Below are 21,697 nucleotides of genomic sequence, written 5' to 3'. Positions count from 1 at the left end.
GTACAGCTCTAAAAAGACCAAAAAAAAGAGAGAGAGAGAAAAAGTCTCTAACCATCATTTTGGGTGAGATCACCATTATGTGCAGAAAAGCCTGCTTAAGCATATTAGAAGCAGAAACAATAAGGAAGACAGGTATGTTTTGTCTACTTAAACCATTTCTCAGAATTGTTATACAAATTATCAGTATGCAAATAGATGTAGCTCTTATGAATGAACTATCTCTCTTCCCTAATTTACTAAAGCATCTGTGGCAAAACCTCTCCCTGGTACACACACTTAGCATTTCGATTTCTAGAAACAGATGAAAATGACAACTACTGTTTCTTTAAAAATAATCCCAGAATTAAGATACTGTTTCAGCATGCACCTTCCCTCAACTAATTAGAGCAAGGGAAAGCTCACCACAACTTTTCCTCAGTATTAACACTTAGCCAGGACTAATCCTTGAGAACTGCTATTAGCGTACTTATCATTCTAGGCAAGTCTGACCCCCTCTTCAACAGACTAACACAGGATTTCTGAAACCAATTCACTATCAAAAACTTGCCAGTACTACAAACACAGAATTAGTAAGCCACACAGCTACTTTCCCTCTTAGCTGTTGTAAATAGCTGCACTTAAGCAGCAGTACCTTAATTCTGAAGGTATAAAATTAAAAGATAAACCACAAAAACAACGATTTAGATGATATGGGATTATACCACCCGTGACTCATTTTTACACTTACCAAAGCCATTTAGTTTCTTCTGATTATTTAAAAGATAAGCTAAGAGTGGTTTGAGTACATTCTACATTTCCAAGGACTAAGGAAGGAAATAATGAATATTTTATTATACAGTGTGATAAGCAGAACAAGTTTCAGGTCAATTATTACTGCACCACTGGTCTTACGTGCGATAGATCAGTTTCTCTGACTATAATTTCTTATAGTTACTTTATCCTCTTTTAAGACTTTTTTCTCTTTACACAGAACAGATTTCCATCTCGAAATTTAGCAGATTATGAAGGCTTTCAGTTCAGTAAAGGGTTGGTCTTTCTGATAGAAGAGGCTAAATTTTCATTAATCAAGATTTGAATTTGCTGCTAGGTCAATTCCAACAACACAATCTAAATTTCTGTTTACTTTGTGGGGTGACATTCAGAAAGCTTTATTTTTTCCTAAGCAGTAAAGCCAACATGCTATATTTGAAGGTCATGGAAAGGGACATATGAGAAGACTATGAAAGATGTGGCATCTAAGGAAAGCCTAGGGCTCAGACATTTCAGAGGTGCTACTCCAAGCTAGACAAAGGTGGGGAACGAAGGCCCCAAGGTATAAAAGGAAAAGGAAAGGGTTAGATAACCTGGTTAGCTGAAGGAGAAATCAATCCCTCTCTCTTCCCTTCCACACACACATGCACCTATACTTAACCTGAAAACTAGGGAACTTAAAAAATACTTTTAAAAATCAGACTGTTTCTAGTTGAAAAGTGTCTCTTCAGAAATCTCTTAAACATATTTACAGAGTCTTAATCCGTTTGGACAGAGTAACTACAGCTGAACTCCGGAATCAGACAGGGGTAGGTAGTCAGCTTCACTTTCCAAAGGCCTGAAAGAGAGTATTGAGGATGAGATCAGATGCTCGGTTGAGGTTTGCAGTTACTGGAACAACTAGCAGTAGGTGCCTTATTCCAATACTCCATTCACCTGTGAAACAGAGTTAGATTTGAAAATGTTTCACTAATTACAGTTAATTTACAGTTTTAAATTTTCTGTCACTGTAAGTATAGTGGGTTGAAGCGTGTGTCCCACCAAGAAGATCTAAGTCCTAACTCCTAGTACCAGTGAATGAGAACTATTGGGAAATAGAGTCTTGCAAATGTAATTAAGTTAAGGATCTCAAGATGAGATCACCATGGATTTAGGGTGAGACTTAAACCCAATGGCTAGTGTCCTTAGAAGGGAGAAGTGGATTTGACATACATGAGGAAAAAGAGATGGAGACAGAGACTGGACTTACGCTGCCACAGACCCAAGAATGTCAGGAGTCAGAGGGAGAGGACGAGTCTCCCGGAGTGCCTTCGGAGGGTGCTGTCAACACCCCGATTTAAAGTTCGGAGCTCCAGAACTGTGAAAGAATGAATTTCTTCACACTGAAAGAATGAATTCTCATCTTTTCAGCCACTAAGTCTGTGATAACTTGTTGTGGCAGCCCTAGGAATCTTACACAGTAAGTTTAGCAATAATATTATCATATTTTGCTCTAATGTCATTTGGAAATATTACAGCCTAATGCCAAGAAACTGCAGCTCCCATTTTTATGGCCAATCCAGGCTATTTCTGCACAGCCTTCTTGAAAGATACATGTAATCTAGTGAAAAAGTCCAGAATGTAACTGAACTGTGTAACTGTGCACTTTATTACTATATAATACACATCAGCCATGGTACATTAGGTCTATTCAGACATCAGTAAAAAAGTGCAGTCTGCCCTTGATACTTTTTTCTTTGGACAGAAGTGAGCAAGCTCATCTCTGTGACAGGACCTGTACTCACAAGCAAGCTCATCTCTGTGAGAGGACCTGTACTCAGAGTCTATTCTAACACTTAGAATAGAGTGTTTCAGCACCATGTCAATTGTTTCAGCACCATGTCCTCTTAATGGTTACTGCTCTTCTCCTCTGTTACATAAACATGTAGGCCTTCTTTATGACAACTTTCAAAAATTAAATCAATAAACATTTAAAAAAATTCTAGCAGCATCAGCCATACATATATTTAAGTGGCTTTATTTAAATATGTTACCTTTATCAACCACAGCAATCTTTTAAAAATGTATTCTCAACGCATGCCAACATCACTGATTATGACAACAACAAAACAGTAACAAAAAACCAGTATTAATTTCAAGCTCCATTAGAAACAGAAGGAAATATAATCAGTGTTTACCAAAGAAGGACAATCTATTCATGGGAAAATGCCTTTTCGAGCTTATAAGTAATACAGACAATGGAAGGTACAAAGTCTTGGACAGCATTTATCAAAGGATCCTTCAGCATTTCCTGTTATGAATTTATAAATTAAAATCACTTCACTCTGACTGATACTTGGGATGTGGGATTCAGGTGCCTTCAAGTCCCAAAAACTGCATTAGTTAGAAAGAAAACATTTGTACACAAAAATCCATTTATGAAATATTATTCAATACCATCTATGAAGAATCAAGGTAGGTGAATAATATTTCAATAAACCTCGTAAAAATAAATGAAAAAAAAAATCCATCAGAAAGTATACCTGATGGGCTGGGGGTTTAGGTTGGAAATGCTATAAAATTGGGTTGTGATGATCGTTTACAACTATAAATATAATAAAATTCATTGAGTTAAAAAAAAAGAAAGAAAGTATACCTGGGAGTTTCCACTGTGGTGCAGTGGGTTAAGAATACAACTGCAGCAGCTGGAGTCACTGCAGAGGTGTGGGTTCATTCCCCAGCTGGGTACAGTGGGTTAAAGGATCTGGTGTTGCCACAGCTGCGACTCAGGTTCAACCCCTGGACCAGGAACTTCCATATGCCACAGGTGTGGCCTTAAAAAAAAGTATTTGACTTTTCTAAAAGCAAAAAACGGAAAATGTCCAAATTAACTCTTCTTGGATAATCAACACATTAAGAGAACAACTAGAAGGTGGACAACTTCACCCTAAGGTCAAAAGCTGGTTTGACTACTATACTGACTACTATACAAGAAGTCAGGCAAGGACATGATATTACCGTGTGTATAGGGAATTCAAACATAGGTCAGCTGAGCCACACGATACAACTTAAACTTCCAATCCCTATCAATCACTAGAGCCATTGCAGATCAAGCAAAAGGCTCAATCCTTTAAAAGTTTAATTTTCTCCTTTAAGCTTTTGCTGGCAAGAGGATGAAGTCAACAGAGGATTTTACTTTGAAAGCAGATAATCTAAAATCTTTCCTTTAAAAGGTGTAGATAATCAATTCCCCATTAATCAAAACTAATCTGTGATTGACTATTTTGCATTTTTAAAGCTATACCAGGAAAGGTCAACTGAGAGGTAAAATTTTGAAATGGAGGCATCCTTCCTCCGAAGTTCAAAGATTTCCCAGTAGTGCCAGGACCAAAGCTCTTAGCCATACTCATTCCAAATTAAGAAACTCTTTGATGTGCATTGCTAGGAAGCTGTCTAATGGGGCTGTTGAAGGACAGTGTGCATGCATTAAGTAGATTAGGATAAACGATCATTATGACCCAATACATTTATAAACCTGTCATTAATACCTCAAAGCAAAGAATGCACCACATCAGTGGGAATTCATGATGGGCATCACTAAATTTTTCTGGGTAGTCCAAATATATATTACACATATATCAAAAAAAATCTTAAAAGCAGTTAGTTTTTAAAACAGTGTACTTTGCATTTCAAACATTAAAAACAACTCAAACAAACAACAACCTCCGCAAGTGCCATTTCTTTCCACACTATAAGGGATGATCCCCTAAATATATGGTGATTATTCAAATTACCTGAGCGTTAGCTCAATCACCCACCTGAATCTTGTTATAAGTATCTGTTTTTAGTGCATCAAATAATTGAAATAGAAGGTAGAGGGAAAATGGCTAAAACTTAAAAAGGGGGGGGGGAGGTGGGTGATGCAAGTACACATGCCATGTTAAGATTACATGGAAATAAGATGATAGGCAAATAAAATATAGTACATAAAACTGGGGAAAAACTGAATCTATTTTTTTTTTTTTGCCACCCCCACGGCATATGGAGCTCCTGGGCCAGGGATCAGATCCGAGCCACAGCTGTGATCTAAGCCACAGGTGCAGCAATGCCGAACCCTTAACAAACTGTGCTGGGCTGGCAACTGAACCCAAGACACTACTGATCCCATTAAGCCATGGCGGGAGCTCCAAAACTGGATTTTCATACTCCGGGAACATATCAGTAACAGTGAAAATAATGAATATCTATAGTTATTCAACTTTCAACTCAAAGTCTAGAGTCTTAGGTTTCTCAACTGGACTAAATGCAGAATTATGACCATTATATGGATTAAAACAGTTCTTGGGAAGAGTAGTAGGATAAAGAATATGATTCAAACTGATCTCAAATAATAAATAACAGAACCATGTGTACTGGGATTTGTCTCTGTAGGTCCTACACCCTTTCATCTCCAAAGTAAATCAATGGTAAAAATGGTATCCCTCCATCCCTTCACTCTAACACAAATCATTGTCCTAATTCCTCAAAACTAAATGGACTACAAGATTGTCCTTAATTTCAGGGACACACACACACACACACACACACACACAGCACGCACACACACACACACACACACACACGCACGCACACACAAAATCAGTTTCTGATTAGATTAAAATAGCAATCAATTGTGCCAGTGGCATGCTAGGTTAAATGAGACTGGAGTGCTCTATTAGACCATTTCCTGGTGCCACTAATGGAGCCAAATACTTCCTAGAAATCGATGAGTAGGTTTCAGTAAATAGTACTTTAAGTTTCCTCCAGTTCTTTGCCAACTGATACAGGCAAAATGCAGAAAAGAAATTGTGGAAGATGAATAGTAAAATTATCTGAGATCTAGCAAAGAAAGCAAGAGAAACTTACAACTAATGTCTCTGTGCCTTGGATTAAGCTCAAAGAAGGAAGAGAAATCTGTTCTCACAAATACAATAATTTTAAAAGTACAGGTTGGAGCTGCTTTCCTAAATTCAGTCTTAGAGAGCACTCTGAAAATAATCCAAAGTTCCTCATTATACCTCCAAAGCTGAGCCTCCCATTCTCTTAATATCAGAGGATGAAGAAAGTTAGCAAAGAAATCTGGAATTCCTAAATCAGCTGATCAGCAAAGGGCCAGGGCCTTCTGCCTTGGTGGCATGCTCAGGATTCCAGCTCACCAGTCCCAGCTCCAGGCAGCCCTTACCTGAATGTCTGTGTCCTTCACAGGCTCGAGAGGCTCAAAGGTGGTGGCTGCACTCAGGCTCTCCAATCGCTGAGAGATGTGAGATATGTCAAGTCCCCGAGACCCAAGGAGAACTGACCTATAGGAGGATACAGGGCGGGGAGGAAAAAACAGAATGAGGACTTCAAATATGCTTCCTACAATGCTAGAGAGTATTTTTAATTCAAAACTTCCTATACTGCCCGAACACTTTTGGATGGTTGTTGTACACCTTTCCAAAAAGATCTACCACCTGGAATAACAGACACAACCTTGCATTTTGGTAGTAAGAGAGAGTTCTGATCATGCCTTAAGTAGAGTGAGGGACCTGTCTCAGATAAAATTACAGTATTTCAATTACGGGCTAGACTGCTCCAAATATTTCACAGTAAAGAAAATCATGAGGTAGATACTATTTTCAATCCCTGTTTTACAGATGGGGAACCAAGGTACAAAGGCATTAACCAATTTATCCAAAGTCACAGAGCCATAAAGCAGCAGAGCCAGATCACCAAGCTCCAGAGCACAGATGCTTAACCACCACCCTATATTTATAGCCTCTGTAAAGACCGATACAGTGAACCACCAAATTTTAGCAGTTTCAAGAGTAACCCAGTCTAAACTTCATTCATTAACTGAGGAAACTAAAAGTCCAGTGCAATCAATAAGTCACAAAGGGCAATGAAACCAGAATCCAAGGTCAGTTTTCCAAAGTTTCTCTTCGAAAGCCAAACATCATGTGCAGCACACCTTCAAATTCTTTCTCTGCTGCCCAGTCCAACAGGAAGCTGTCCCCTGACTAATAAATCCTTTTGAAAAGATGGGAATAATACAGCTGGCTTTAGGTCTACTCATCTGAGGCAATCTAACAATGGGAGAGAAAAAAATTACAGTCTCACTGACATCTAGACCACTCTCTGGAAGAAAGAACCTTAGGGAAATTAACTGTTTAGAACATTGTTTCTAGATTATGATTTAGTACCCCAACATCCCACTGACAAAGTGTTCATTCTGAGTAACTAAGAAGTCAGACTACCTGGCAGCACAAGTGACCCTAACATCTATGGTAAGATGACCAATTCTGAACTACCAGACTTACTGGATAAAAGAAAGGACTTCTCGTGCTTATTTCCATTCTACCAATTACTAGAGAAAAGATGAGGTGCACCCAGCAGGCTCCCCACTGTTTTTCTCTCTTCCACGTACACTGGTCGGCTACCGTGCCATCCCTGAGGCTTCTCCTCCAGGCCCATCATTTCAAACCGATAATCTGCCTCTTTCTTCTAACAATCCTTCATAGATAACTTTGTAGTACAGTGGTTCCTGGTCCTCGTTACACATTAGAATCACCTAGGCAACTTTCCTCCCACGATTCTGATCAGTGTTGGGGGAAGCCTGGAGCGTGGTTATCAGTATAACGCTCTTTTCCTTCTTTATAACAACTTTGCTGAGATATTATTCACATATCACACAGTTCACCCACTTAAAGTATAGAATCCCATGGGTTTTAGTATATTCAGAGTCGTATAACCATCACCATGATTGATTTTAGAAGATTTTCATCACCCCCTCAAAGTACCCCTCAACCCATCAGCATCATGGGAATATAAAATGCTCATATCTCCAACTTTCCCCCAATCCCTCACAACCAGTAATTTAATTTCTGTCTCTATAAATTTGCCTATTATGGACATTTTCTAGATGAAATCATACAATATGCAGTCTTTTGTGACTGGCGTCTTTAACTTGGCATAATGTTTTCAGGTTCATCCATGGGAGCATGTATCAGTACCTCATTTCTTTTTATTACTGAACAGTACTCCATTATACAGACAGGCTACATTTCATATTTATGAACATATGCATTCATCACCTGAAGGACATTTGGGTTACTTCTACTTTTTGGCTATTATTTTAAAAAGTTGCTATAAACATTCACATACAGATTTTCGGGTGAACGTATGTTTTCATTTCTCTTGGGTATATATATTTATATATATATATATTATATAATATAAATAATATATTATATTACATAATATATATAACATATATATTGTTATAAAATATATATAATAAATTATATATTATATATATATATATAAATATATATATTATATATTGGGTATATATATTTCATTTCTCTTGGGAATATATAGCTAGAGGTGGGATTGCTAGATCATACATTAACTCCCTGTTTAACCTTCTGAAGAACTGTCAGACTGCTTTCCAAAGCAGCTATAACATTTTAAATTCCCAGGAGCCAAGTACAATGGTTCCAAGTTTTTTTCCATCTCTGCCAATACCTGTTATTACCTTTTTTGATTACTGCCATTTTAGTAACCCTCCTTTTTTAAACTATTATAGAAAAAAACTTTTAATACAAAATTAAAATAATAAACCCTGTACCCATTGCTCAGCTTCACAATTAGCATGCTGTAACGAACTGTTTCACCTACATCCCTACCTACTTTCCTTTCTCCACCACCCAGATTATTTCAAAAAAGATGCAAGACATTCCCTGATTATTTCATAATTTTAAATTTTGTGTTTGCTTGAATAGAATATAAAGAAGTTCTCTACTTGTGAGTAATTGATATGTCTCCAAATGACTTTTAATCTATAGGTTGCCCTTCCATCTGAGTTCTTTTTTTCTTAGAATTTCTTTCTTTTTTTTTTTTTTTTGGTCTTTTTTAGGGCCACACCTGAGGCATATGGAGGCTCCCAGCTAGGGGTCGAATTGGAGCTGTAGCTGTTGGCCTACGCCACAGCCACGCCAGATCCGAGCCATGCTACACCACAGATCATGGCAACGCCAGATCCTTAACCCACTGAGTGAGGCCAGGGATTGAATCTGTGTCCTCATGGATACTAGTCAGATTTTTTTCCATTGAGCTGCAATGGGAACTCCCTTACAATTTCTTTGTTGGAGACTCTGGATCATTTGTCCTGTAGAGCAGTGCTACTCAAACTTGAAATGTACACATGAATCACAAAAGAAGCTGGTTAAAATCACATAAGATTCTGTTTCAGTAGGTCTAGAATAGGGCCTGAGGTTCTCTGTTTCCAAAAGGCTCATAGCTGATGCCTATGCTGTTGTTCCATGGACCACATTCAATGTAGCAAAGATGTAGTTTCCCACATAACAGGTTTTACAGATTGCATCCCCAAGATATAATCTACCATCTCACTCTGGCCTCTCCTAACCAACTTCCTGTAAATTGAAAGTTCTAACAGTTTGATCAGGTTCAGGTGGCATTATTTTTTGGTTAGATTACTTGAGACTTTTATCAAGAGGCACGTCATGTCTGATTGCCTCTTTTTGGAACATTACCAGACATTGATAAAAATTGCTTAGATTCATTAATTCCTTAGAGGTTGCAGAATGGTGGTATTCTATCTTTATTAGCTGCAATATTTCCCCTCAGAGACACCCTCTTCATCAACTATGTGGTTACTCTGAATAATGAGTTGGTTCTCTAGCATCCTCCAAAGGTGACTGATGAGTTTTGCTTCAGTATCATTATGAACTCATGAATTTAAACTATTTGATGTATTTCAACACATTGCAGCTATTATCCCTACAATGCTCCAGTCATGTCATCTTTGGCCAGAAGAAGCCTTTTCAAGTTGGTTTCTGAGTTCTTTTGACAGGTCTCAAGTAGACCATCATAACTGCCCTGCCATCTAGTATGACAAAACATGTTCCTCTTACAAAGACCTGCCCCAGACCTGGAATCAGCCAACTCTCCAAGAGCCCCAGTTACTTTTTATTAATAAATGGATTTTGAGAGACCCCTCTTTGGGTACTAGGATTGCTCAATGATACACTGTATCTAAGCCTTTTTAATAGGGAAAGCTAAAAAGAGTTTTTACTTTTGTTTCAGTTTCCTTAAGATATATTACATATGAATTCATACTCATACTTCCAATTCAAAACTAAAAACATAAAGTCTGGGGGTGGGGAATTAAGATGGCTGAACAGAAGGACTGGAGCTCATCTCCTCTCATAAAAGTAACAAAATTACAATCAGCTGCTGAACAGTCTTCAACAAAATAGACTGGAAACTCAAGAAAGATATCCTACTCCAGAAGACAAAGAAGGCCACATGGAGATGGTAGGAGGGGCAATTACCTGATATAAGCAATCCGATACCTGCTGAGTGAGCAGTCCACAGACTGGAAAGTGACTATGTCACAGAGGCTCACCCAGGGGAGTGAGAGTTCTGAGCCCCACATCAGGTTTCTATGCTTGGGGATCTGGCATTGGGAGGTAAACCCCTGGAGCATTTGGTGTTAAGGGACAGCAGGGCTTGTGCACAGGAACTCCACAACACTGGGGAAAAAAGAGACGCCACTCTTGAAAAGGCACACATAGGATTTCATGTGCACTGGGTCCCAGGGCAAAGCACAGACTCCATGGAAATCTGGGTCAGACCTACCTTCGGTTCTTGGAGGATCTCCTGGGAAAACAGGGGATGACTATGGCTCAGTGTGGGGGAAGAACATTGGAAGTGAAGGTCTTGGAAATAATTATCAACATCAGTGTGAACTCTAGAGGTGGCCACTTTGGAAAAATCTAGCCAAATAACAAATCTGGTGAGCACGCAGCCCAACCCATCAGCAAAGAGGCTGCCTAAAGACCCCCCAGCACACAGCCATCTCTAATCTCACCCAGAGACAAAGCCCCACCCACTAAAGGGATAAGAATCAGCTCCACATACCAGTGGGCAGGCACCAGTCCCTCCAATCAGGAAGCCTGCAGGAAGCCCCCATAACAACTTCAACCACAAAGGGACAGATATCAGAAGCAAGAGAGGCTACAACCCTACTGTCTGCAAAAGGAGGCCACAGCAAAAATCTATACAAAATGAAAAGGCAGAAAATTATCACTCAGATAAAGAACACGGAAAAAACCCAGAAAAAGAGCTAAGTGATCCAGAGATTACCAACCTCCATGAAAAAGACTTAAAACTAAGGATAGTAAAGATGATTCAAGATCTTGGAAATAAACTGGTGGCAAAGATGATATAAGAAACACTGAGCAAAGAAATAGAAGATCTAAGGATTAAGCAAGCAGAGATGCAAAATATGATAACTGAAATAAAAAACTTACCAGAAGCAGAATACAACCAACAGCAGAATACAGGAGGCATACAAATGAATAAGCCAGGTGGAAGACAGACTGGAGGAAATCACTGATGTGGAAAAGAAAAGAGAAAAAAGACTGAAAAGAAATGAAGACAGTCTAAGAGAACTCTGGGACAATGTTAAATGCACCGTCTGTGGATGACATGATACTGTATGCCAGAAAAAAAGAGAGAGAGAAAGGGCCAGAGAAAATATTTGAAGAGATACTAGCTGAAAATTTCCCTATCATGGGAAAGGAATCATTCATTCAAATCCAGGAACACAACGAATACTATATAAAATAAACCCAAGGGGGAACACCCTGGACACATATTAATCAAACTGACCAAAATTAAAGACAAAGAGAAAATACTGAAAGCAGCTAGGGAAAGGAAACAAACAACATACAAGGAAACCCTGATAAGGTTACTGGCAGATTTTTTTTCAGCAGAAACTCTGCAGGCCAGAAAGGAGTGGCATAATATACTTAAAGTCATGAAAGGAAAAAACCGCCAACCAAGATTACTCTATCCAGCAAAGCTCTCATTCAGATTTGAAGGAGAAATCAAAAGCTATACAGACAAGCAAAAGCTAAGAGAATTTCAGCACCACTAAATCAGTTTTACAACAAATACTACAGGAACTTCTCTAGGTAGAAAAGAAAAGGCCACAACTAAAACAAAAATATCACAAATTACAGGACTCACGGTAAAGGCATACATGTGGTAAAGGTAGGAAATTATCCACCCAAATACGCTACCAAAACCAGAAATCATGAGATGAGGGGAGTACAGATGCAGGATACTGGAGATGCACTTGCAGTTAAGAGACCAACAACTTAAAACAATCTTGTATATATATGGAATCCTACATCAAAACTTCATGGTTACTGCAAACCAAAAATCTACAATGGATACACACACAAATAGGAAAAAGCAATCCAAACAAAACACTAAAGATAGTCATCAAACCACGAGAACAAATCCAAAACATTTAACAAAATGGAAATAAGAACATACATATTAATAATTACCTTAAATGTAATTGGACTGAATGCCCCAACCAAAAGACATACACTTGGCACAATGGATACAAAAACAAGAGACCCACTTCAGTTCTAGGGACACATACAAATTGAAAGTGAGACGATGGAAGAAAATATTCCATGCAAACAGAAATCGCAAGAAAGCTGGAGTAGCAATACTCATATCAGACAACATAGACTTAAAGAATATTATAAGAGACAAAGAAGGACATTACATAACGATCAAAGGATCAATCCAGTAAGAAGACATAACAATTGTAAATACATACGCACCCAACATAGGATCACCTCAATATAAAAGGCAACTGCTAAAGCCTTAAAAGCAGAAATTGACAATAATACAGTAATTGTGGGGGACTTTAACACCCCACTTACATTAATGGGCAGATCATCCAGACAGAAAATCAACAAGGAAATACAGGCCTTAAATGATGCATTAGAAGAGATGGACTTAATAGATACTTACAATTCATTCCATCCAAAAGCAGTAGAATACATATTCTTAAGTGCACATGGAACATTCTCTAGGACAGATCACATTCTGGGCCACAAATCAAGCCTCAATAAATTTAAGAAAATTGGAGTTCCCGTCGTGGCGCAGTGGTTAACGAATCCGACTAGGAACCATGAGGTTGCGGGTTCGGTCCCTGCCCTTGCTCAGTGGGTTAAGGGTCCGGCGTTGCCGTGAGCTGTGGTATAGGTCTCAGACGTGGCTCGGATCCCGCGTTGCTGTGGGTCTGGCGTAGGCCGGTGGCTACAGCTCCGATTCGACCCCTAGCCTGGGAACCTCCATATGGCGCGGGAGCGGCCCAAGAAATAGCAAAAAGACAAAAAAAAAAAAAAAATTAAAAAAATAAATAAATAAATAAATAAATAAATTTAAGAAAATTGAAATCAGGAGTTCCCATCATGGCTCAGCAGTTAACAAATCTGACTAGCATCCATGAGGACGTGGGTTGGATCCCTTGCCTCGCTCAGTGGGTTAAGGATCCAGCATTGCCATGAGCTGTGGTGTAGGTCACTGGTTTGGATTCCAAGTTGCTGTGGCTCTGGTGCAGGCCAGTGGCTACAGCTCCGATTCGACCCCTAGCCAAAAAAACCTCCATGTGCCGTGGGTGCGGCCCTAAAAAGACAAAAAGACAAATAAATAATAAATGAATAAATAAATAAATACACCTAGAAGCAAATGATAACAAAGACCCAACAATCCAAATCCTATGGGATTCAATAAAGAAAAAGAAATAATAGGAATCCAAATTGGACAGGAAGAAGTAAAACTATCACTTTTGCAGATGACATGATACTATACCTAGAAAATCCTAAAGATGCTACTAGAAAACTGTTGTTAGAACTCATCAATGAAATTTGGTAAAGTTACAGGATACAAAATCAATACACAGAAATTGACTGCATTTCTATATACTAACAATGAAACATTGGAAAGAGAAATTAGGGAAGCAATCCCATTTACCATCACATAAAAAACAAAAAGAGGAATATCTAGTCACTTATGATGGAGCATGATAATGTGAGAAAAAAGATGTATACATGTATGTATAACTGGGTCACCTTGCTGTACAGCAGAAAATTGATAGAACACTATAAACCAGCTGTAGTGGGAAAAGTAAAAATCATTATAAATTTAAAAAAAAAGGTGGGGGGATAAACCTACTAAAAGAGACAAAGACCTGTACTGTGAGAACTATAAGATGCTGATGAAAGGAATCAAACATGACATAAACAGATGGAAAGATATACCAAGCTCTTGGATTAGAAGAATCCATATTGTCAAAATGACAATACCTTCCCGAGGCAATCTACATATTCAATGCAATCCTCATCAAATTACCAATGGTATTTTTCACAGAACTAGAACAAAGTATCTTTTTTTATAAATAAATAAATTAATTTATTTATTTTGGACTTTTTGCCATTTCTTGGGCCGCTCCAGTGGCATATGGAGGTCCCAGGCTAGGGGTCGAATCAGAGCTGCAGCCACCGGCCTACGCCAGGGCCTACACCAGAGCCACAGCAATGCGGGATCTGAGCCGTGTCTGCAAACTACACCACAGCTCACGGCAACACCGAATCGTTAACCCACTGAGCAAGAGCAGGGATCGAAGCCACAACCTCATGGTTCCTAGTTGGATTCGTTAACCACTGCGCCATGACGGGAACTCCAGAACAAAGTATCTCAAAGTTTGTTTGGAAGCACAAAGGACCCAGAATAACCAAAGCAATACTGAGAAAGAAAAATGGAACTGGAGGAATCATGCTCCCTGCCTTCAGACTATACTACAAAACTACAGTCATCAAAACAGTATGGTACTGGCACAAAAACAGAAATATAGATTAAACCCATGTACCTATGGTCAACCAATCTATGATAATGGAAGTAAGAATATACAATGGAGAAAAGACAGTCCCTTCAATAAATGGTGCTGGGGAAACTGGACAGCTACATGTAAAAGAATGAAATTACAACGCTCCCTAACACCATACACAAAAATAAACTCAAAATGGATAATTTATAATAGCAAAAATTGGGAACCATGCCAACATCCATCAATATGGGACTGGTTGAGTAAATGTGGTACCTGTACAAAGTAGAGTGCTTTTTGGTAACACAAAAAACATGAGAATGTACATTACCATGCAGTGACTCCAGCTCATATTGTTAAGTAAAATAAAAATGCAATGTGGAAGAAAGTAGATAGTACTCTATCATTCCTATCAAAATCCCAACTGGCTTTTTTTCTTCTTTTTATGGCCGCATGTGGAAGTTTTCTTTTTACGGTGGCATATGGAAGTTCCCAGGCTAAAGGTTGAATCAGAGCTGCAGGCCTGTGCCACAGCCACCGCCACACCAGATCCGAGCCCCATCTGCGACCTATGACAAAGCATGTGGCAAGGCTGGATCCTTAACCCATTCAGCGAGGCTAGGGATTGAACTGCTCACCCTGCCTTGCCCTGCCTCCTTGCAGAAACCACAGGGAAGGCTTTGCCTACGTTTTCCTCTTGCTTCTTCTGCCCCTTTTGACCAACTTCAGTGCTTCTTCAGTGGTCCTGCATGGCATGCCCTGCCTCCTGTATTTAGTCATTTCCATGTGTGCAAGTCTTACTATAACTGATTATACCAAATCTCAGGTACTTTTAAACACGTTCCCTCTTTTTTATATGTTTGTGTTATCTGCTTTTGTTAAACACAGCTTTATTGAGATAAATTCACATACTATATAATCACTCACTTAATATGTGTAATTCAAGGGTTTTTAGCATATTCACTGGGGTTGTGCAACCATCACTACAACTGATTTCTGAATATTTTCATCACCCAGGAAAGAAACCCCCTCCCCACAGAAGTCATTCCCCATGTCCCCTAATCTACCCACTTTCATGGCAACCTCTAATCTACTTTGTTTCTATAGATTTGCCTATTGTGGACACTGCACATAAATGGAACTATACGATATACAGTCTTTTGTGACCGGTGTCTTTCACTTAGCTTAATGCTTTCAAGCTTCATCCATATTAGAACACGTATCAGTAGTTCTCTCTTTTTTATTGCCAAATGGTATTCCATTATATGGATATGCCACTTTTAGTCATAAAAGTGTTAGACATTTAGATTGTCTCTACTTTTTGGCAATTATGAGTAATGCTGCTATGAATACTCATGTACAGGTTTTTCTGTGGAAAGCTGTTTTCTTTCTTTCTTTTAATTTTTGTCTTCTTAAGGCTGTACCCATGGCATATGGAGGTTCCCAGGCTAGGAGTCAAATCAGAGCTGTAGCTGCCGGCCTACACCACAGCCATAACAACATGGGATCCAAGTTGTGTCTGTGACCTACACCACAGCTCATGGCAATGCCAGATCCTTAACTCACTGAGCGAGGCCAGGGATTGAACCTGCTGTCCTTGTGGACTAGTCAGATTCATTTCTGCTGAGCCATGATGGGACTTCCAGAAAATTGTTTTCATTTCTCTCAGGTATACACCTAGGAATGGAATTAATGAGTTGTAATGGTAACCCTATATTTAATCTTTCGAGGAACTGCTAGTCTATTTTCCAAAGTGGCTACACCACTTTACATTCCTACCAACAGTATATGAGGGTTTCAGTATTTTCCACATTCTCACCAACGTTTGTTATCATCTAATTATAGCCTCCTAGTGGATGTGAAATAGCATCTTATTGCGGTTTCGATTTGCATTTCTCTGATGGTTAGTGATGTTGAGCATCTTTTCATTCACTTTTTGGACATTAATATATCTTCTTTGGAGAAATGCCTATTCAGATCACTTGCTCATTTAAAAATTGTGTTGGTTGTCTTTTCGTACAGCTACTATGTAAAACAACATGGAGGTTCCTCAAAAACTAAAAATAGAACTACCATATGATCCAGCAATTCCACCCTGGGATATACATATCCAGAAAAAAGGAAAACAATAATTCAAAAAAATACATGCACCCCAATGTTCACAGCAGCACTATTTACAATAGCCAACATATGGAAGCAACCCAAGTCCCCATCCAGAGACAACAAAGAAGATGCAGTATATAAATACAAGAGACTATTAATTATTAAAAAAAAATCTGCCATTTGCAGCAACATGGATGGACTGAGAGAACATTATGCTTAGTGAAACAAATCAGAGAAACAAATAGAAATAAATACTGTATGATATCACTTATCTGTAGAATCTGAAAAATAATGAATGTAAATGCAAAATGGAAACAGACTCACAGGTATAGAAAACAAAATAGTGGTTACTAAAGGGGAGAGGTGAGACGGAGGGGCAAATTAGGGCTATGGGATTAAGAAATACAAACTACTCTATATAAAACAGATAAGCAGAGGTTCCAGATTTCCTGTTGTGGCGCAGTGGTTAACGAATCTGACTAGGAACCATGAGGCTGTGGGTTCAATCCCTGGCCTTGCTCAGTGGGTTAATGATCCAGCATTGCCATAAGCTGTGGTATAGGTTGCAGACATAGCTTGGATTCCCCATTGCTGTGGCTGTGGCTGTGGCTGTGGCGTAGGCCGGCGGCTACAGATTTTATTGGACCCCTAGCCTGGGAACCTCCATATGCCGCGGGAAGTGGCCCTAGAAAAGGCAGAAAGACAAAAAATAAATAAATAAAAATAAGCATGGGTTCCAATGTGGCTCAGCAGTAACCAACCCAACTAGTATCCATGAGGACACAGTTCAATCCCTGGCCTCGCAGAGTGGGTTAAGGATCCAGCCTTGCCACATGCTTTGTCATAGGTCGCAGATGGGGCTCGGATCTGGTGTGGCGGTGGCTGTGGCACAGGCCTGCAGCTCTGATTCAACCTTTAGCCTGGGAACTTCTATATGCCACCGTAAAAAGAAAACTTCCACATGCGGCCATAAAAAGAAGAAAAAAAGCCAGTTGGGATTTTGATAGGAATGATAGAGTACTATCTACTTTCTTCCACATTGCATTTTTATTTTACTTAACAATATGAGCTGGAGTCACTGCATGGTAATGTACATTCTCATGTTTTTTGTGTTACCAAAAAGCACTCTACTTTGTACAGGTACCACATTTACTCAACCAGTCCCATATTGATGGATGTTGGCATGGTTCCCAATTTTTGCTATTATAAATAATGTGCACACATCTTTTCATATTTTTGCCAGTGCATCTTTGGGAGAGATCCCTGGACATGGGATTACTGGGTCAAAAGTAAATTCACTAGATATTGCCAAATTCTGTCCCATAGGCACTATATCTCTACCAGCAATATGTGAGAATGTATCCAGCATCCAGTGATTTTAAAGCATACCAGGATTGGAACCTTGGAATTTAAAAATTAGCTATTAAAATTATGAGACAAAAAAGGTCATCCAAGTGGCTGGCGCCTGGAGGAACTGTGCAGTACATGGCTTGTGCAATGTGTCTGCAGAAGTCCTGACAGGGGAAGGCCGAGGGAGGAATGATGAAGGAGGCGAGGAATCTAGGGTAGGGATGGTTTTACAAATAAAGGCTGTACCAGAAAACATTCAGCTTCTAAGTGGAAAAATCCAAAGGTTCCCTGCCCCCAACCAGCCCCAATTTTTATAAGCCAGGCAGTCCTATTGAGCAGAAAGCCACAGAGGCTGGAGTCAAACACTCCAGCCCCAGAACAAGAGGACAAAAGCTATTCTCCGTCAGTACACATGGGGAGCAGAAAAAAGTCAGGAGGCCTGGGTTAGTCCCCTTGTCACTTACAGAATGAAAATCTTGGACACATCACTTTTCCAAGCTTCGTTTTCCTCCCTTTTAAATGTGAAGAAAAATCTGCCTCTCTCACCTCTCAGGCCCATGATAATCCCTTGGAAACTGAAAGTGCCATATGAACCGGGTAAAATTGTTACTGCCCAAGCTGGATTTGAGTTTTGGTATAACCACCTGCTATCTGACCTTCCTCAATTATAAAACAGAGACAGTAACACTTATTTCACAGGGTTATTTTAAGAGGAAAGTATATAATGCATTAAAGTACTTGGCACAGTGCCTGATAAATATTAAGTGCTCCAAAAGGTAGGTTAGTAGCATCAGCACACAAAAAAATTTGCTGTATAACTTTGGGCAAATAAATGTGCGTGTTTTGCACGAACATGATGAAAAGTGTGAAAGAATGAGCAAATGAGTAACACTGGTTATCTTGGAGGGTAAAGTCAGGGAGAGTGATTGCTGCCCTTTTCTTTGTACATCTCTACACTGTTTGACGTCTGAGCTGAATGGAAAAATCCAACGAGGCATCTTTGATGGGAAAGGGGCGGGGAGAAATGCAACTGATGGTGCGTACCAGGGAGGGCTTTTCAGCTACTGATGATATTCTGTGTCCTAACTGTGTAATGTGCACAGAGGTATTCATTCATTTTACTACAATTTTCACTAGAAGTCAGCAAACTTGTTTTATAAAAAGCTGAGAGTAAATACTTCAGGCTTTGCCAGCTATACAGTCTCTGTCATAACTACTCAACTGCTATTGTAGCACAAACGCAGGAAAGACAATACATAAACAAGTAAGTGTGGCTGTGTTCCAATAAGACTTGAACAGGCAATAGGTTGGATTTGGCTCCTAGGTCTTGGTCTGCCAACCCCTGATTTATACCTTTATTTATGTTACACAATCTTCTTTATGTGTAAAGAAATTTTTAACAATTTAAAAATATCAAACACATATGCAAAAAAAAAATGAATTTTTAGTGAAACTTTTAGTGGAAAAAAATCAAATCTGTTCCCTAAAATGAAAAATCCAAAAAATATATTTAAACAAATGAATTTCAGCATAGAACAATTCAATCTCAAACCTACAATCTAATCTTAACTAAAATCTTTAAGATTTCCTTCACAATTTATTTCAGGTAAGAAAATTTTCCCTATTCACTTCTCTCCTCTGCCCTCATTCTGTACTAAAATATTCACATCACACTTTATGTCTCTGCCTATCAAGGAGATGGAAAAATACAATCATCAGCCCTTTGGTTTCTTTTTAAGCACCTGCCCCACCCTATACCCATTCTTTAAATGTTCCAACTTCCACCTCCCTAAAATGATGAATTTAAGGTAGAAAGAGAAGAGGAAGAATGGAAATTTACAAGAAAGAGAGCATGACTGATAATTGTTACCAAGAAAACATTTTCCCTTTTTGCTCTTAATAAGCTGTAAGGCTGATGCAATTAAATTATAACTATAGCAACTCAGCTGGCATCACAGTCCTTTCGCTCCAGCAGCATCCTTGCACACAAGAAAAAGCCTGTATGCTCAAGACCTGAGGTATCTGCAAGCAACCAGAAGCAGCAATAGCAGTAAGGGCCTGCAGGGTGGGCAAGTTAGCAGAAATATCTAAAGGCTGGTTGGGGTGTTGGGGGATAGCACAGGGGAGCAGTTGGCTGCTTTTAACTGTAGTAAAAGAAAGATAAAATTAAAAAAATAAAGTTCCTCTGACTTGCCTTTACCAATACCAACAGAACCCAAACAACTAACCAACATTTTAAAAAATAAAATTCTGGGAAGGCCTACGTAAGAATTTCCACAACATCCTTACTGACTCAGCAGAAAAGCCAAAACATTCAACTCTCAACATTAGTTGGAAAAAGAATATAGCCCTTATACTCATGCCTATGACATTTACTATGTATCCAAAGCAATGTCCCCACTTTCACACCAGCACTTGGGTCTTTCTCAAGTTCAAGGAATAAAGACTGAACAGATAACTAACAATTTCTTACACAGTATTTCCCAAGCAGGATCTCAGACAACTGACAATTTCTCATGGAGTGTTTCCCACAGAGAATCTCAGCTGTTTTCCAGGACCAGCATGATCACAGCACCCCTCCATCCTCCCATGATCTTCCCATCAGGGCTAAGGGAGCATATGCTCTGAGGTCAACCTCACTGGGCTTGACTCCTGACTCACCACTCACCAGCTGTGTCATCTCTAAGCCTTAGCTGCTCAACTGTAACACACGGACCACAGTCCTACTATTTGCTGTGAGGATTAAGCAAAATTTTACTGACAGACAGTTCAGTAATGAGTAAATTACATTTCTGTGGGTTTGTTTTGTTTTGTTTTTCTGCCTCACCAAATTGTAAGTTTCCTGAGGGCAAGGACCATGTTTAACTCATGGCTATAGCCCCAGACATGGCCCAGGCCTGGCACATTGAGGACCTCAAACAAGTCCATGGAATCCACAACCCAATTTGTGTGGCAGCAACCACTGGCGGACAGTCTGCACTGCTCTCCAGCTACACTCTCCTGGGGCTCACCCACTTCCTCTTCTACAATCAACTGGCAGGTGCTGCATTTCTAAGGCCTTTCAGAAGTAGCCTCTGGGGTCACTGACAATAAGCAGACAGAACTCCACCTCACTTGGATGGCTTATCACTAACTGCTCATCAGTTTCTTCCAAGTGCTCTTAAAAACTCTACTCCCGGCTGAGTGCTCTCTGGCTTTGAAGAGAACACTTACCTGTGTGACCTACATTTACCAACATACTTATGTGAGCCATTTATGACCCAACCCAAGCAGGAACTACTGGGGCCCAAAGCTCTTTGCCCTTTCCCACTATGATCATCTCTGCCTGTGACAGGGGCTCGGCGCTTGGGCAGGCAAACAGGGTGGAAAACCCAGGAGGCAGGGAGACAAAGTAAGGCCTGTTTACAAAACCTCTTTTGAATTCCCGAGAATCTGGCTTGCGCCTGCATTGACAGTCTGCATCGAAATCCAAGACAGGAAAGAAGAAACAGATCCTGCCCCCGAGCCACCCAGTACCAGTGCTGCCTCCCCACCAGTACTCACGCCTTGACATCTGCTGTCTCCTGGGACGTGCGTGTGAGGGTACGGGAACGCAGGCGCTCGCCTGCCTGCTGGATCTCCTGTAGGTTCCGTTCCACATGGGGAAGCTCTGAGATGCCCTCGGTCTCAGCGGCAAGCTGTTCAGCTTGCTGAAGGAGCTCACCAAACCCATCAGTATCCATTGGAGAGGCAGATCCTGGGCGGGGAGAAAAAAAAAGATCTAAATCAAGGGAAAGATGG

General features: G+C 39.7%; 1 protein-coding gene across 2 annotated transcripts in view; it reads right to left on the bottom strand.

The window, feature by feature from the left end:
- Nucleotides 1-21,697, bottom strand: part of NUP93 (nucleoporin 93) — a 115,837-nt gene that overhangs the window by 73,592 nt on the left and 20,548 nt on the right. For both annotated transcript variants that reach the window (XM_021093394.1, NM_001244152.1), the window contains 2 exon segments: nt 21,461-21,653; nt 5,951-6,068 (listed from right to left, as the gene is read on the bottom strand). In XM_021093394.1, the coding sequence (XP_020949053.1) occupies nt 5,951-6,068; nt 21,461-21,639 (297 nt within the window). In that variant the 5' untranslated portion in view covers nt 21,640-21,653.

This window comes from Sus scrofa, chromosome 6, assembly GCF_000003025.6.
Source record: "Sus scrofa isolate TJ Tabasco breed Duroc chromosome 6, Sscrofa11.1, whole genome shotgun sequence".
NCBI classification, from domain to species: Eukaryota; Metazoa; Chordata; class Mammalia; order Artiodactyla; family Suidae; genus Sus; species Sus scrofa.
The sequence above is the reverse complement of the archived record's forward strand: the minus strand, read 5'-3'. Positions and strand labels throughout refer to the sequence as shown.